The 19,069-nt window shown below is 36.4% G+C and overlaps 2 protein-coding genes across 2 annotated transcripts in view; both read left to right on the forward strand.

The window, feature by feature from the left end:
- The first annotated feature begins 5,345 nt into the window (after positions 1-5,345).
- On the forward strand, positions 5,346-8,501 carry dusp1 (dual specificity phosphatase 1). The gene is made up of 4 exons (XM_051860592.1): positions 5,346-5,908; positions 6,428-6,567; positions 6,660-6,879; positions 7,400-8,501. The coding sequence occupies exons 1-4, from the start codon at positions 5,512-5,514 to the stop codon at positions 7,741-7,743; spliced, it is 1,101 nt and encodes a 366-aa protein (XP_051716552.1). The 5' UTR covers positions 5,346-5,511; the 3' UTR covers positions 7,744-8,501.
- Positions 8,502-16,222: 7,721 nt separating this feature from the next.
- neurl1b (neuralized E3 ubiquitin protein ligase 1B) overlaps positions 16,223-19,069 on the forward strand; it is a 39,967-nt gene continuing 37,120 nt past the window's right edge. Inside the window, exon 1 of the mRNA XM_051860586.1 lies at positions 16,223-16,455. Coding sequence (XP_051716546.1) covers positions 16,371-16,455 — 85 coding nt within the window. The 5' untranslated portion in view covers positions 16,223-16,370. The remainder of the gene's footprint in view (positions 16,456-19,069) is intronic.

The following is a 19,069-nucleotide window of genomic DNA, read 5'->3' on the forward strand; positions in this document are numbered from 1 at the left end:
GCAAACTTTGACGCGTTACCCCTGGATACACAGAACCAGAATTCATTTTACTGCTTTTGCTTCCGCTTATGTGGTCCAACAGTCAAAACTGTTTCTACAACAACAACAGAAACAAAAACGTAGATCTGTCTCTGGGTTCTTCCTGTATCTGTCAATAAAGCTGGAACCTTTTGGAATGTTCTGGAATTCTGCTTAACTTGACTAAAAGCTTTTCTGCATCTCATAATTTTATATTGCCGTGTGTATACAAAACAAGTGATTTAACAAATGAGGTCAGAAAATATATGAATTCGCAGGATTTTCATGATTTTTACAACAGACTGTGTGTAAGTTGTGACACAATATGTCTGATTGTAGACGAGTGAATCAACAGCAGTGGCTCAAATAGAAGAAATCGTATATTTCAGAATGGGAACAGACGACTGAGTAATGTAGGGTCAGGGTTATCCCAACATTACACATGAAAGTGGAAATATTGGAAATATACATATGTATATGTGTGTGTATATATATATATATATATATATATATACACACACACACATATATATATATATACCTATGTATGTTTAAAACACAAGATATAGAAATAGAATATATATATGTGTATATATATATATATATATATATACATATATTTACAAGCTTTTATGTTAGATGCAATTAATCAATTTGACAGAACTAATATATACATTTAATATAATATATACATAAAAGTTTGTGTATATATAAATATATTAGTGCTGTCAAATCAATTAATTGTGATTAACATCTAACAAAAGTTTGTAAATATATGTATATATATATATATATATATATATATATATATACAAACCTTTACGTTAAATGTGATTAATCGCAATTAATTGATTTGACAGTACTAATATATTTATATATACACAAACTTTTTTGCTAAATGTATATTTTAGTTGTCAAATTGATTAATCGCATCTAACTTAAAAGTTTGTAAATATATGTGTATGTATATATATATATATATATATATATATACATACAAAAACTTTATGTTAGATGTGATTAATCGTGATTAATCGATTTGACAGCACTAAATATATTCATATATACACAAACTTTTATGTTAAATGTATGTATTAGTTCTGTCAAATTGATTAATCGCATCTAACTTAAAAGTTTGTAAATATATGTGTATATATGTGTGTGTGTATATATATATATATATATATATATTATACAAAAACCTTTGTTAGCTGTGATTATGATTAATCGATTTGACAGTACTAAATATATATATATATATATATATACATATACACGCACAAACTTTTGTTAGATGTTATTTATCACAATTAATTGATTTGACAGCACTAATACATTTATATATACACAAACTTTTATGTATATATATATTCTGTCAAATTAATTAATCACATTTAACATAAAAGTTTGAGGGTGTGTATATATATATAGTGCTGTCAAATCGATTAATCACAATTATTCACATCCAACAAAAGTGTTTGTGTGTTTTTATATATATATATATATATATATATATATACACATATATTTACAAACTTTTAAGTTAGATGAGATTAATCAATTTGACAGAACTACTACATACATTTAACATAAAAGTTTGTGTATATATAAATATATTTAGTGCTGTCAAATCAATTAATCACGATTAATCACATCTAACATAAAAATTTTTGTATGTGTATATATATATATATATATATACACACACACAAAAAACTTTTGTTAGATGTGATTAATCACATTTAATATAAAACGTTTGTATTTTATAGTTCTGTCAAATCGACTGATTGTGATTAATTGCATCTAACATAAGTTTGTGTATGTACATGTATATATACATATATTTACAAACTTTTGTTAGATGCAATTAATCTATTTGACAGAACTAATGTATACATTTAACATAAAACTTTGTGTATATATAAATATATTAGTGCTGTCAAATCAATTAATCACATTTAACGTAAACGTTTTTGTGTGTGTATATAAACATATATGTACATACATTATATATTTACATACTTTAATGTTAGATGTGATTAATCGATTTGACAGAACTAATATATGTGTCTATATTAGACCATATTTCCATGATTTTTTTCTAAACCTTAAATTCATATTCATCACTCCATCAATGAGCTTGTTTTTTTTAATATCTTTGTCCAGTAATGATATTACAACATTCTTATATTTTTAAACAGTATAACCTAGTGTTATGTGTGCATCATGCAGTGTGTTTCACTATGTCATATCTGGGCGCATTCAAAAAATTTCAGCTCCCAGCCATACAGATTTTGCAAAAATGACTATAAACGATTCATGGAAAAGAGGCAAATGGACTTGCAGAGTATTTTCCCATGGTGCCCAGACACAGAGCTCTGTCCGTAAATGTGATGACATTATATATATTTGCTACACCAAGGAAATACCTCGTTCATCACACTCTTTCACTTCCCTTTTGAACAAACAGAACATGCAAGTGTGAGTAATCACTGAACTGCATGTGTTCAATGATTTGTTGCACAAGATTTGTTTATTTTTGATCAATTCAGTATCATTCTTGTTTATTTGTCTTTTTGTGGCCAATCTTAAATGTCAAAGTAAGATTTTTGGAATGTACTTTTATAATTTTCAGTCTTGCATGTAATTTTAATTGTTTAATGCACAGAACATGTTAGGATGATTCCTGTACATGCAGTACACAGTGTTCTTCTGTCTCAACATGTGGCTTGCATTTTTCTGTTGACTGACTCATCTGTGTTTTTTTACAGTAAAATTGTTACTTACTATTTTTTTCTGTGCGACAACCCCAGAAATGATTTGGAGAGCAATCCTCCATGAGTCCTGAGTCAAGTTTCAGAAATGCATTTCTGACGTCATGACCTACATATGTCATTTTGCTTCTTGTAAATTAGCGAGACTGTCATAATAAAATAAAATATTATCAAATTAAATTTCTAGAAGGATCACAAAACATCTGTGGGCACTTCTCCCAGCTGGAAAAAAAGAAAAAACGTATGTAAACTACGCGAATAATGTTTGTTTTCATATTAAATAACATAGCTGTAATGAATAATGAATTTGTAATTTTTTTAATAAAACCTGCATTTAAAGGACAGTGATATACAAGTATCTGATCTGCATGGAAACAGTCAAAATTGGTTCCAGTAAACAAACACTGCACTACAATCCCATATAACACATTTTCACTTTCTGTTCCACTGTTGTGAGGAATGTAGTCGCAGGTAAACCAGAAAAACATTTATTTGTGAGTCTGTGGCAATGGAAGTATATAAGCACTGGAAAAAAACATTATCAAGTACTTTGACTTTTAGGTCAAAACATGTGGAATAATATAGATCTCTCATGCACACCATATACCCAAGCCTGGTTTGTTTTTCAATGGAAATTTACCAGACCTCAAGTTTCTATACAGTGATTAACTTTTATGGTTTCCCTTTGCTCTCGCGGCATTGCACACTATGTACTCCTGTACAATAAAAACAAAGTATAAACTTTTATGAGTACAATGGCAGGTTCACTAATTATCTTGTTATTTATTTGAAGAGGAAAGTTTTAATAATACTTTAAATTATAACAATAATGTCATGGAAAAATTATTGCTAAACATTCCTTCATTTTTGGCAACTGTTGTTGGATAAATGTACATGGTGAGTTACTAGCCTGCATATAGTATATGCCTAAAGAAAAAGTACGAGATAAAATGAGTTAGATTACAATTCTTTGTCATGTTTTCACCAGAGAAACATGTAATCTGAGATCTCAATATGATCTCAAACATTTTCATATCATCATTGATATCGGTATTATGTGAATACCAGCATAGCTTATATTCTGTATTGTGTGCATATTCAAAAAATAAACAGCATTAAAGGCATAGTTCACTCAAAAATTACAATTTTGTCATCACACTCTAAAAAATGCTGGGTTAAAAACAACCCAAGTTGGGTTTAAAATGTTCTTCACACAAGAAAATAATGGTTCTTTTCAGAATTGTTTACTAAAAGATTATTATATCCGTCATTTTGGAACCTTTATTTTTAAGAGTGAACTACATAACTACATTTACACTCTAAAAAAAGCTGGGTTAAAAACAACCCAAGTTGGGTTGAAAATAGACAAACCCAGCGGTTGGGTTAAATGTTTGCCTAACCTGCTGGGTAGTTTTATTTAACCCAACTATTGTTTAAAAATACTATATTCCTTGCTTAAAATGAGCCCAAAGTATGTTGGAAATTAACATAATTAATATGTTTCATAAATGAACGTTTATTCACACAAGAATAATAATTAAACAAACATTTGCTAAATTGCTTATAAATGTTCACCTTTTGATTATTATTGTTGCCTCTAGCAATTATGTGTCTTATTTTTAATTTCCAACCTATTTTGGGTTCATTTTAAGCCAGACATATAGTAATTTTTAAACAATAGTTGAGTTAAATAAAACTACCCAGCACGTTGTGTAAACATTTAACCCTGGGTTAAAACAACTGGGTTTGTTCGTTTTCAACCCAACTTTGGTTGTTTTTAACCCAACATTTTTTTTTTTTTTTAGAATGCATTTACTCACTCTCAAGTTGTTCCAAATCTGTATAAATTTCTTTGTTCTGCTGAACACAAATGAAGATATTTCTTCCAGATACAAATCTCGCCCCCCATTGACTAGAATAGAAAAAATACTACTTGGTTACAAACATTTATCCAAATATCCTTCTTTGTGTACAGCAGGAAAACATTTTTTATACAGGTTTTGAACAACTTGAGGGTGAGTAAATAATGACAAAATTAAAATTGAGTGAACTATCACTTTAAATTTATCCTGTTTTGTTTATATTTAAAACTCCTTCCTTTTCAACCTGTATACGTGTAGTTTAACTATTTAAAATGGCATTGTGTGAAAGGTAAAGCCAACAACAACACAATTTAATACAAAAACATTGATAAAAGATCAAAAAGTGTCCCACTTTGGAACTACCAAATCTGCCGAGACAGCAACATTATTGGCCAATGCTGATAATCTCAAAATGGCTGATAAATGGGTCGAAGATCAACTTCTGAGCGAAACTATTTTAACGCTCAAAACGACTTCGAAACAACAACAAACAACAATCATTACTAACACTCATACTCAGTGACACAACTCGGAAACTAGGGTAGATTACCATTCTCTCGGTTTGTTAGAGATCGACTGACTTTGACAGTATCAGATAATGTTGTCCTGACGTACGTGCGAATTCACGCGGGCAACGCGCCAAAAGAGGCGGAGCATCTAACGCCATACCCTCGCGAGCGACTCGAGGTCGGTATATAACCGCCGCTCGGCGCCCTTCAGTTCAGAACAAGAAGGAACAGTAGCGAGTTTTCTTTTGAGAACTCAGATTTTAAAAATAATTTTAATTTCAGCCTCGCTCAACGGACTATTATTGGATCAAACTCACGAACAAAGGACTTTTAAGTTTATCTCACTGTATGTATTTCGAGTTATCATTCTCTACTATGGTCATCATGGAAGTGTCCACCATCGACTCGACCTCGCTTCGGGATCTGTTGGAGGGAGATGATCCGGACTGTCTGGTTCTGGACTGCCGCTCGTTCTTCTCCTTCAGCTCGTCTCATATATCGGGCTCCAGTAATGTGCGCTTCAGTACTATCGTGCGCCGGAGGGCCAGAGGGGGGCTGGGGCTCGAGCACATCGTGCCCAACGAGGACACCAGGAACAGGCTTCTGTCCGGGGAATACCAGAGTGTCGTGTTCCTGGATGACCGCAGTCTGGAGATGGGAGAAGTGAAGAAAGACGGGACTTTAATGCTCGCTGTGAACGCTCTGTGTCGCAATCCATGTGGAGCAAGTGTGTTCCTTCTTAAAGGTACGAGATATTCTTTTAAAATAGGGGGTGTTCACATCGGTGAACAGTTCTTAAAGGGATAGTTCACCCAAAAATTAAAATTCAGTTTTACTCACCCTCAAGTTGTTCCAAACTTGTATAAATGTCTTTGTTCTGCTTAACGCAAAATAAGATATTTTGAAGAATGTTTGTCATCAAACAGTTGATGGTCCCCGTTGACTTTTCCATACTGTGGAAGTCAACTGTTTGGTTACCCATATTCTTCAAAATATCTTCATTTGTGTTCAAAGAAAAACTTTTTGGCGAACTATCCCTTTTAGGAATAACTTTTTAATAATCTAAAGAGCCTTTTGTGGATTTGAAAATATTGTTAAAAGTTCTTCATGGAATCATAGAAGAAGTGAACCTTTATTTTTAAGAGTGTTTAACCATTAGTTGAGCTACATGTTTATTTAAAAGTGCGACCACATGTTTTCTTCAGCTGTTGTCAACTTGATAGCTGTTGTACTAAAATAACAACTTCTGTTTAACCATTTTCAGGTGGATTTGACACGTTTTCCTCTGAGTTTCCTGAAATGTGTACGAAGCCTGTTCCCCCTCAAGGCTTGAGTTTACCTCTGAGCTCCAGCTGCCGTCCCAACACCGCCGATCCCTCCTGTACAACCCCTTTATACGACCAGGTAAACAGTCTTTTTAAATGAGCACCTGTGCTGTAAATAAGACTCCTCATGCGTGAACTTGTCCGCTAATTTTCTCCGTTTCATTTCTTCAGGGTGGCCCCGTAGAAATCTTGCCGTTCCTATATTTAGGCAGCGCTTATCACGCCTCCAGAAAAGACATGCTGGACATGTTGGGAATCACGGCCCTCATTAACGTCTCCTCCAACTGCCCCAACCACTTTGAAGACCACTATCAGTACAAGAGTATTCCTGTTGAGGACAACCACAAAGCCAACATCAGTTCCTGGTTCAACGAGGCCATTGAATTTATTGGTGAGTATCATTTTTTGCCTCGAAATAGGGAACAGATGTCACCGTATGACAAGCTTTGGCAGGCAGGCGGACACAACCCCCATTCTGAATTGAGTTTTTCAAAAGTTCCCTCCAAATTGACCAGCTGTAAAGCTTACATCATCCTCTCATCCTGTTTAAAGAGGTGCCCCCTTTTCAAATAACACCAGGCCGTGATCTGATCTTTTCATGGGGCAACTGGCTCCGTCTGAAAGCTTTGCATCCTTTGTTTAGCCCGAACAAAAGGTAGTGTCCCTCCTATCAGATCACTGCGCTTAGCAGGGGTGCCGCAACCCCCCATTGTGTATTCAGGCCTGTCAAGGGGGGTGTTTCCCCTCTTACTCGAACCCCTGCCTGGTTTAACTTTTCCAGTTTCCTTAATGGGACGGCTTCCTCCATTAGCAGAGGATAATTTGCAATTGAATGTGTCAATAGTGGAAGACTACTTCTGTGTTGAGGGGCAACTTTTAACCGACAACCTGCTTCTTTTCCTTTCCCACAGACTCTGTACGGAATAAAGGTGGACGCGTCTTCGTTCACTGCCAAGCGGGGATCTCTCGTTCTGCCACCATCTGTTTGGCTTATCTGATGCGCACCAACCGCGTCAAACTCGAAGAGGCCTTTGAGTTCGTCAAACAGCGGCGCAGCATCATCTCGCCCAACTTCAGCTTCATGGGGCAGCTCTTGCAGTTCGAGTCCCAAGTTCTCGCCTCCTCGACGTGTTCCTCGGCGGCAGGAAGCCCCGCCATCAGCAAGAGCAGCACTGTGTTCAATTTCCCCGTCCACACGGCGGCCAGCCCTCTTTCCTTCCTGCAGAGTCCCATCACTACCTCGCCCTCCTGCTGAGACGGACGGACGGACTTGTGTTCTCAGTTTTATTTATATGAAGACTGTATGATCCCTGAGGTGATCTTTCCAGTATTAAGGCTCGGGAACTTTTAGTTCCTGTGTTGCTACCGATATTCCACGATTGTGTGTCAAAGACAATGCCTAGATTGTTTTAGTATTTTAACGCGGTGGTCCATACTTGACTTAAAACCTTTTAAATTTTAATGTGACACAAATCAAGTTGAAGTCCTCCAATTTAATTGCTGGCGTATCTTCATCTTTGGTCATGATAATCAGGTTATTTGCTAGCATCGAAAGAAGCCCCATGTCTTACAGATTCGCTCAGGGATTGTTTTCATGTTTATGTCGTTATTATTTTTTTGTTTATTTCGAGAGTAGTCTGAGATGGGAAGAAGTCACTAGACTTGAAGGTGCTAATCTTAACAAGTACTTGTTTCTTTTTGAACAGTGAATGTAGTTAACGCGTCTGTGTGGGCTCGGTGGATTATTCTTGAGCCTCTCATGCCTTTTCAGAACGCAAACGGATTCATCAAGACGTTTGTTTGTCTGTAAACAAATAGAAATACCTCATGTGTCTGTACTGTTGTCAGTCCGGTGAGAGTCCTCCCATAAGCACTACTAATAGGAATGACTCTTACAGGCTGTTTTGATATGTGTGACTATTTATTGACTAAATTAATATATTTCTTATGCTATATTTTTTCATATATTTGTGATAAATGTTGCTGACAAATAAACTTTTTTCATACATACAATCTTATGTGCAGTGTATTAATTCTGGGACAGAAAATACATAGTGGAGTTGCAATGTGACCTTTTAAATACAGTTATTATAGTAATAGTTATTTATACAACACTATTCAAAAGCCATGCATGCTTCACAATACAGTGATTAAGGAATATAAAACTGAAGCAAAAAGGTCTTTATGTCTCAAGAATTGTGTTTTTGATGAAAACACTTTCAAGGTCCAGAAAGGTACTAAAGACATCGTTAAAACAGTCATGTGACTGCAGTGGTTCAACCTTAATGTTATGAAGAGACGAGAATACTTTTTGTGCGCAAAAACAAAACAAAAATAACAACTTTATTCAATCTCTTCTCTTCTGTGTCATTCTCATACGTTGTTTACGTCCAGCGCTTCCAGGTTCTACGTCAGAACGCCGACTCGTTATTGGCCGGCTCCTGCGTCAGCATCACGTGCATGGGACAGGGAAGAGAAGAGATTGTTGAATAAAGTGGTTATCTTTGTTTTGTTTTTGCGCACAAAAAGTATTCTCGTCTCTTCATAACATTAAGGTTGAACCACTGCAGTCACATGACTGTTTTAATGATGTCTTTAGTGCCTTTCTGGACCTTGAAAGTGTTGATTATATTGCTGTCTATAGATGCCTCTCGAATTTCATCAAAAATATCTTAATTTGTGTTCTGAAGATGAAGGTATTACAGGTGTGGAACGACAGAAATTTCATTTTTGGGTTAAGTATGATGAATTATACACTTATTATGTAACATCAGATAACTATGCATTCATAAACACACGTGATATGGTATACAGTGATTAGTTTATCATTTGCAACCTATTCTAAACACTGGATCCAAATAGGACTGTCACAACATTCCAGCATTTGATAGCAATATCAATGAAATTTCACTATTCTCAATAGCAGAGAATAGGGGACTCTTTCACAAGATGTAATATAAGTCTCTGGTGTCTCCAGAATGTGTCTGTGAAGTTTCAGCTCAAAATACCCCACAGATCATTTATTACAGCTTGTCAAATTTGCCCCTATTTGGGTGTGAGCAAAAACACGCCGTTTTTGTGTGTGTCCCTTTAAATGCAAATGAGCTGCTGCTCCCGGCCCCCTTTCCAGAAGAGGGCGGAGCTTTAACAGCTCGCGCTTCGGTCGCTCAACAACAACAAAGCTGAAGAATCTCACGCAGCCAAAATGACGAAAGTGTTCAGCCTTACATTGTCAACCGGAGTCGACACTGATGGAGAGACTCAGGAAGAAGTTACAACTTTTAGACGTTTCTGAATGGTTAGTGGATAAATTTATGTAGTTTCTGTGGAGTTGATTCAACTCATCCACTAGCATGTGCCGTCATGTTAATCTTTTGTGCAAATCCAGCGTTGAAATCTGATTAAGAAGAAACTACAAAAATTTGTGATCCAATGCAATGACATTCAAACATCTTGCCACAAAGTCACTAAAGTGTCCAAATACTCTCCGGGGTCGCTGTATGTTTCAGTAGCTTGACAGATGAGCGCCTTCTGTGCTTAAAGAGGCGTCACTAGACAAACAAATGCAGCTGACTTCATTGTTTGAACTGGAATTCAGGCCCGTGTGAACGTTTCAAATATCGCTGGGAAAATATCTGAACAGTCCCCTTTTCACCCTGACCCTGACACGTCAGGTCATCCTGACCCGTGTTCGCGTGTGCATTGGAATCCTACACTGGGAATCTCGCCGCACAGAATCAGTGTTGTCAATTGTTCCGGCACAGGCGTCTGAATGAGCTCATTTAAGGGCCGTCAGACAGCAGGCGGGGTGGTCAGAGGAGCATGGGCTCTGCCGAAGCCCTTCAGAGACCACAATAGGAGCAGCTGCAAGGCGTTTGGGAAAAGTGTGACGACTATAACGCACTCAGCGTTCGGCCAAGCACACGGAGTTCTGTGCCTCAGCCTTTGTGTCGTGTAAGATGGTGTTTTCACAAGCCTCAATCACGGTGGCTGTAATTAGCACAACACTGGCTGAGATATGAATAAGAGGCAGTTCAGATTATAATGATCCAGTGAATCTGGGAAGTTGACAAAAAACATGGACATGAACTTTTTAAAATTAAAATCTATCTATCTATCTATCTATCGTCCGTCCGTCTGTCCGTCCATCCTTCTGTCTGTCTGTCTATCTATCTATCTATCTATCTATCTGTCGTCCGTCCATCCATCCATACTTCTATTTGTCTATCTATCGTCCGTCTATCCATCCTTCTATCTATCCATCCATCCATCTATCTGTCTGTCGTCCGTCCATCCATCCATCCATCCTTCTATTTGTCTATCTATCTATCTATCTATCTATCTATCTATCTATTGTCCATCCGTCCGTCCATCCATCCATCCTTCTATTTGTCTATCTATCTATCGTCCATCCGTCCGTCCATCCATCCATCCTTCTATTTGTCTATCTATCGCCCGTCCATCTATCTGTCTATCTATCTATCTGTCTGTCTGTCTATCTATCGTCCATCCGTCCGACCGACCGTCCGTCCGTCCGTCCATCCTTCTGTCTGTCTGTCTATCTATCTATCTACCTATCTGTCGTCCGTCCATCCATCCATACTTCTATTTGTCTATCTATCTATCGTCCGTCTATCCATCCTTCTATCTATCCATCCATCCATCTATCTATCTGTCTGTCGTCCGTCCATCCATCCATCCTTCTATTTGTCTATCTATCTATCTATTGTCCATCCGTCCGTCCATCCATCCATCCTTCTATTTGTCTATCTATCTATCTATCGTCCATCCATCCGTCCATCCATCCATCCTTCTATTTGTCTATCTATCTATCGCCCGTCCATTCGTCCATCCATCCTTCTATTTGACTATCTATCTATCTATCTATCTATCTATCTATCTATCTGTCTGTTGTCCGTCCATCCATCCATCCTCTATTTGTCTATCTATCGCCCGTCCATCCATCCTTCTATTTGACTATCTATCTATCTCTCTGTTGTCCATCCATCCATTCATCCTTCTATTTGTCTATCTATCTATCTATCTGTGTCTATCTATCTGTCATCCATCCATCCATCCATCCATCTGTCTATCTGTCTCCGTCTGTCTGTCCGTTTCTTTTCAATTTTAAAGTTTTAGTAATTTATTATTATTATTTTAATATGCCTGTAGTTTTTTTTTCTTTCATTTTTTTATTTTGTACTTTAACTTAATGTTGCATTAGCAAGTAGCTGAAATAAAATAAGTTTACATTTTTTATATATATTAATTTATTTCATGTTTATTGAGTTGCAATGAAAATGTTTTTATGCTTTGTTTTAGTAAATGATAATAAGCCTGCGCTGCTGTACACTGCTTACTTGACTTGTAAACGGCCTATTAAAAAACAACAAAACAAACTATAATTTCCCTACAAAACTATATTTTACATCATATGTGTTCTGACTTAAATATATAAATGCTATAATATTAAACAAAACATAATACGTTTATCTTTCAGGAGACCAAAAGTCATTTTTTGAAATGTTGGCATAAAAGCATATCCAACATAAAGAAGGTGAAAAACCATTTGAGTTATTATGATATAGTCATATAGGGGACCGCTGTGAAATGTTGTTTACCAGAGAAATCCTGCTGATTTCAGTGACATATGCTCTCCTCACTGCCCAGACCGATCTTTTGTGGCTGTGAAGAAAGGGAGGCCTGCTTGTTGTCCATTAGTGTTTGGGGGAAGGGGTGGAGAAGCCCCCTGTAACCTCCCACCTTTGACAAGAGCTCGAAATAAATCTCCCCTCTTCAGCACAAACAAACACACAAACAGCACTTTGTTTGCTAATTACTGCTGCACATATGTTTAGTGATATGAACAATCCTCTAATCCTCCGCATGATAACGATAACAATAAAGATATAGTTCTAAAAATAGTTCTAAATATAAAAGAATATGTGTCTACACCACAACTAAAACGATAATAAGAGAAACAATATAATTGGAATCACTTTCAGAGTGTTTTATTTTTTCAGCTGATGAACGATAAAAACATTGACAGCCAATCAGAATCCATACTACTTTAAAGAGCTCGAACATTTAAAGCAACAGAAGACAAAACTGCAGCGCGCCGGATGCTAATATAGTTATCTTTATTGTTATCTTTATAGTTTACATTCCTGGTGTGAACGGGCCTTAACATAACAATAAATATAAAATTTTAAAAATTAGATCAGTATCGTTGGAATCACTTTTAAGGTCCAATCACACCAAGAATGATAACGATTAGCATCCACACCTGTGGACAAAATCTTTCTGTTTATTAGTCTGCAGTTTTGTCACTTTAAATGCTCGAGCTCGTTACAGCAGGATGGATTCTGATTGGCTGTACGTTCATCAGCTAGAAAAAAAAAAAATTGTTCTGAAAGTGATTCCAATTATATCGTTTCTCGAGGTTATGCATTGACGTCACTTTCCCGCCGGAACGCGCTCCCTCAGCTGGACTGAGTGGCAAAAGAGCTGCTGCGTGACTGGATTTAATAGGGAAAACTGCAAAAACGCGAGTAAAACAAACGATTACACTAAAGGTTGGGCTCGAAAGTGTTCCTTACGACGTGTCAAAGAAACCTAATCATCAATAAATCATTCCTGACATTTATATGTGCCTGATTTCGACGCAGGGGTAAAGCAAATCTGCCTGTGAACACTTTAACTACAATATAGGTAGGTCTAAATCCGGGGTGATCACTAATATCAATGTTATATATATCGTCATATCGTTCATCCCTAAAACTTGTATAGTTTTTGTCAGTGTTTATTTAAAAACACTTAATTATGCAGAATATAAGATAGTAAATATTTAATTGCTGAGTTGTCAACATTATATATAACAATACAATATGTATGATTTTACCCCAAAATCCAACATTTTGACACAAAATGATAACTGCAAATCCATGTTTCTTTGCCTGAGTCGTTGTTTCTGTGAATTGCAGCGATCTTACTATCCATTTGCTTCTTTTTTCTGTAGCTTTCAGCAGTCTGTAAAAAAATTACCTCAGATGTTGCGTCAAATCTATTTGTACAGTCAATTAGAAAGCTCTTTCCCGTTTTGGATGTGTTTTGTGTGGTTTTCGCGTCATTTACGCTGAAAACAGTGCTGCCACCTTTTTGCCACTCAGTGGGCGAAACCGCAGTCATAACGGCCGACATTGACGTCACGCGCATGTGGTGTGAACTCTGCTATTCTTTAATATTGAGAACGATTTTTAGAAATATCTTTATTGTTATATATAATTTATAGTCATCGTTCTTGGTGTGTACGAGCCTTTAGAATTATTTTTTTTCCCCCAGCTGATGAACGATAAAAACATTGACAGCCAATCAGAATCCATCCCGCTTTAACGAGCTCGAGCATTTAAAGGGACAGACGACAAAACTGCTGCGCTTATAATAAACGGAACGATATCGTCATCTGGGGTTTACAGTAATATATAGTGATCGTTCTTGGTGTGAACAGGCCTTCACAGTGGGTGTCATAACACTCTAAGGTCACTTATCGCAAAATGTTTTGCGTCTGTTCCTTAAAGGGTGAGTATAAATTACAGATGGTAAATGACGTGTTGTTTTGGTTGTGTTTGTAGGTGATCTTTATCCAGCTCTGTCTAATGCTGCTGTTAATCTGTCTCTGTGTGTCATAATAAAGCAGCTTGAGGTGCTGCTCTGATGTCACAGGGATTCATTTTCATATAACACAAGTATAAGACAGTCTGAAACGAATGAGCATAATCTTAAAAGACTTTAAAAGCTTGAAAACAATATTTACATGGACATATATCATAATAATAATAACATTTATTACCCAACAAAAAGTCAGACACCTTTGAAATGCTTGTTGGATTAAATGTTGCTTCTGTGTTTGTAAGACACAGACGCCATTTTACACAGTCCATGAAATATTCTCATATTTATTGTGTATATTCTCTACGTCTACAGAATAGGGCTCTTAAGTTGTATAGTTTCATACATTTAGAAACATATTGCTGTAAAATATAAAAATGGACAATTATCTTTATTATCAGGGCATGTTTGTTAATGATGGTACATTAAAATAAAACAAATGTGTATAACGGCAAACCAAAGATGTTCAAAAACGATTAAAGAGCGCCCTCTGGCGATAATCGGTAAACTTGATCTTTCTTTATTTTTATTTTTATCTTTCTCTTTTTTTATTTTAATGTCACATAATTTTGTTTAGACGTCCATATCTTGTCGTTAAATAACACAGTATGATTTAATGACAACAGATGGACAAAGTTTCAAACCAAAATTAATATTTAACTAGAGTGTGATTTTGCTGATGTCATGTGTAACATGGAATTTTACCAATGTGAAAAGTGTAGCTTCACAATAAACTAGCCTACTTCACAATTTTCAGCTATCGGTAGGCTACGGATATGTTTGATTTTATTCACATGCTACGCATATCGATCACAATTATTTAGCCTATTTCATCAGTGCTTATAAGGAAATCTAATATATAACTCCAAAATATTAATTATAGGCCTATAAATTTAATTCTAATACTCAACAGAAATCAACAAAGTGATTTAATATTGCAATAAATTCCTAAAAGTGGAATTAAAAGCATTACAACATAGGGCATTGACTTAAGCTATACAAACAACAAAAAACGAAATCAAGGTGAAATCATGGCCAGATCAAACGAGCTCTCAGAGGAGAGACTGTTGATGAATGAAAAGGTCTTATTTCCATTTCAGAGACATTTGTGGTCGATCTGCTCCATGATCAAAAGAGCGTCAACAAAAGAAGAAAATGTCAAACCCCTTTATTTCATACCAGCCCAGGTCATTCAGGAGACTGAACGATGAGGCAGAAATTCCCTCGATAACGTTTGAGGAACTGGTTGCCAAATCCGCCGTTTCCACGCAGAATTGAGCTACTTGTAAACTGTTTCCGCGTGTTATTCCCCGCGGATTAAAGGTTTGACATTTAGTATTATTATTAATATTCGACTGAAATGCTTAAGCATTTAAATATTTTATATTCTACCAATGATAAAACTGTGCTAGACGTTATAAGTTATGTGAAGCAGGGTAGAGCCTTTGAGTTGTTTTTATGATCACTACGTTAGTAGTTTTCATTTTAACATTTACAGTATGTATTTTAGGTATGGGAATGGCATATTTTGATTTTGGGATGTGGTCATTTGGCCTTTTTTTTTTTTTTTTTTGATTGGCCAGTTTTGTTACGCAGACCTGGCAACCCTGATTGTCTCTGAAGTGTTTGATGTACAGAGACTTAAAACATTTATTTAATAAATTCCGCTGTAATTCTTATTTGTTAAATTTGGTCAGCTTATGTATTTGGTTAAAATTGAGATAAAAACTTAACAGAACCAGGAATCCCTGCATTTAAAGTATACGCTTTTATTCCAAGACTTAAACGAGGAGAACAACAAATCTTTTAAATACCTTCACGATTGTTGTCTATGGTAGATTTAAACCGACTTTATGTCTGATTTAAGCACCATTAATATTGATTTTCGCATGATTAGGATAGAAATTGCCTGACATTCGGACTCTACATCACATTCCCCCACTGACTGAAGCGATGACGCGCGCACGCGCTGCCAGCCAGGAGGACCGTTGGGGCGTTCACGTGCACAGCGATTGGACAGCGCGCGAGAGATACACACAAACACGTGTAAGGTGTTTTTAGCTTTCAAACTGAATTTAGGCGGGTTTTTCATTTTTCCTTCACAGACAGTATCAGACTCCACCGCAGCCCGTCTTGGGACAGAACTGTGACGACTTTCTGGAACGAGTTAGTTGCATTAGATTCACAAACTTTTGAATTTCAATAGTTGTTTTGATGGGGAATAACGGATCTAACTCCGTGTATTCAATTAAAGCGACAGTCAAGACAAGAGTTGAATGGCAAAGCAGCAGTATGCAAGGTGAGTGTCTCGCTTATCCGTGACTATACTAGTATATGGACTATATAGATAATTATGATGTATTTGAGCAGTTCAAATGTCTGAATGAAGATAAAGATAAAAAGATAAAATTAGATAAAAAATATCAAATTAAAGTGGCATCTCATCTCCAGCAAATGTTTAGCTTTTCTCAGAAATAACTTTTTTATTTATTTATTTATTTTTGCAGACGCTAAGGTAAGTTTTAGTGGATGTATGACGTCAGTTCCCCTCAAGTTTACACAGGTGACCTAGCAGAGTAAACACAGGTGTAATTAATCACACAACCACTGAACGTGTTCCACTAATGGATCACAACCACAAAATGTCACAAATTAATTTAATTAATCTGCATCCGAATATGCGTACTTCTGAAGAGAATTTGTGAATAATGACAGTGAAGCGACTCCACTGACACTGGTAGGTCACGTGACAGTGAAAATATGGCGGATGTAGTATGTCCGGTGTCGTGACAAATCAAGCTCAAACCGGTGCGCAACATTTTGCTGCGGTTTCCGGGTTTGCCGGGTTGAAACGGTGTGTGACGGGGTTTGAGATACGTTTTCTCTTGTTTGGTGGGTGTGTCAAAAACGTCAGCCCAATCAGCAGCAACATGTATATAAACCACGCGGCATTAAAGAGACAGCTCGCACAATGGGTCCGAGTGAAGTCGTTTACAAATGTGTCCGCTGCAGCTCAGCATACGCAACAATTGATATTAGAAGACATGTTTGTCGTAAGAGTTTTATAGTAAAAATATAGCATATCAATTCTTCAAAAACAACACAAAGAATGGCCTTCTCAGCTGCCATAGTTGCAACTCTTGCGTGATCAGAACAGGGTGTTCAACGCACCCACCGTTTAAAAAACGTTTTGCAACGTTTTATTGGGGCTGAACGCAGCCCTGGTCCTCCCTCGAAAACTGGTCTCCAAGTATATACGAATTATATTTATTTAAAATATGCATAGCATATTTTACACAGACATAAATAAGTAAAAAAGCATTTATCATAACATGATTTTGTAGGAATTGTAATCAGGCGCTAAAAAGAGTACCTATTAAAAGCAATTTGAACCAACGGGTTCGCTTGGGGTCCTAATGGAGACCCGATTTTGGACGGGGGACCCAATTTGTCACTACACCGGATTACATTCATACTACACACATTCATACTATAGACCTATAGAACATACTTTTTTATGGTTGCAAAGTATCTACAAAATCAAGGACTGCAAAAGTGGTGTTAAAAAAAATTTTATCCCTCAGAATTGCTATGTGACACTACTATTAATCTATTTTATCCAAACTCCTTTAATTGAAAGAATACGGTTTTAGGCTAATTCACTCTGCACCAACAGACGTCAACCAACGCGGACAATCACCAGATTACAGTACGTCACTTCTCAGATATTCCACGACCCGACAAATGCAGATTGCGTCGACCAACGGCAACAGGGAAAACACACTGATCCCACAAAACCCGACATGGTGTCTGTTGTGTCTTTTTAATACTGCCAGAAAAGCTTGTTTTGGTTAGTATTTATTTATTATATTTTTGGGAACACCATGAGAGAGGACACTGTTCCAGAAGTTTTCAGAGTCGAACAGGAAATGTCACTCCCACGATGAGAGAGGGGTGGCCACTGGCTTCTGAGATATGCAGAGTTGGCAAGGTTGTGGCTTTCCCAGGACCTTGATGAGAACAGAAGAGAGGGAAATGAGTAATCTGAGAAACATTTGATCGCTTTCATTTAACATTATATAAGATTACATAAAATGTGATAGTCTTTCAAAAATGAAAGATTATCAGAAATTTAGTATTAAGAACTTTCGAACAGTAGTGCTGTCATGTCTTGATGGTGCCTGGCAGTCCTGCTTTATCTTTTAGCGTACTATAGTTTGCACTTGATGACACAATCTTACCAGCAGATGGCAGCTGAGATCTCAGCTAAGTGACTATAATAAACTGTTTATTTTATGTAATGAGAACAGTAATTACAAAATATTGTATTTCTTTAGCTAATAGCAACAATTACCACAAACTGTTTAAAACAAAACTAGACTAATGGTGTATTTTGGGTCTTTTTTTTTTTGAAATCTTTTTAGCGTCCTTCACTTTGAATGGTTGACAACTAATGCAGCATTATTGTAGCCTTTTGCTTACACACATTATAAAATCCTATCCTGTTTACTTTATCTCCAGCTAGACATCATTTGAAGTGAAACATTTCCTGTTGACAGCCACAGGTGCAGTGGTCGAACATGCATTCTTTACGTACGTTTCTATTTTTTATTTTTTTTTTAAACTGAGTAATGACTTTGAACATTGTTTAAGGCGCTTGGCTCCAAGTCAGATGAGTAGTTTGTCTGCATTCCATCATCCATGAGTCACAGGGCTGCCAGCCAACGGCGATAAAAAACAAAACAAAAAGAAAACCAAAAAAGTGTGTTGAAAAATAAACTGTTTTAAGAGTAACCAACGGATTATGTAGCTTAAGGGAGGATATATATATATTTGAATTCCTCAAACAAATAAATCATCCAAGACCTTGGCCAGCTATCCTTTAACGGTCCTGTTTTGTAGTGGTCTGGTTT

Source organism: Ctenopharyngodon idella, chromosome 14 (assembly GCF_019924925.1).
Source record: "Ctenopharyngodon idella isolate HZGC_01 chromosome 14, HZGC01, whole genome shotgun sequence".
Taxonomy (NCBI): domain Eukaryota; kingdom Metazoa; phylum Chordata; class Actinopteri; order Cypriniformes; family Xenocyprididae; genus Ctenopharyngodon; species Ctenopharyngodon idella.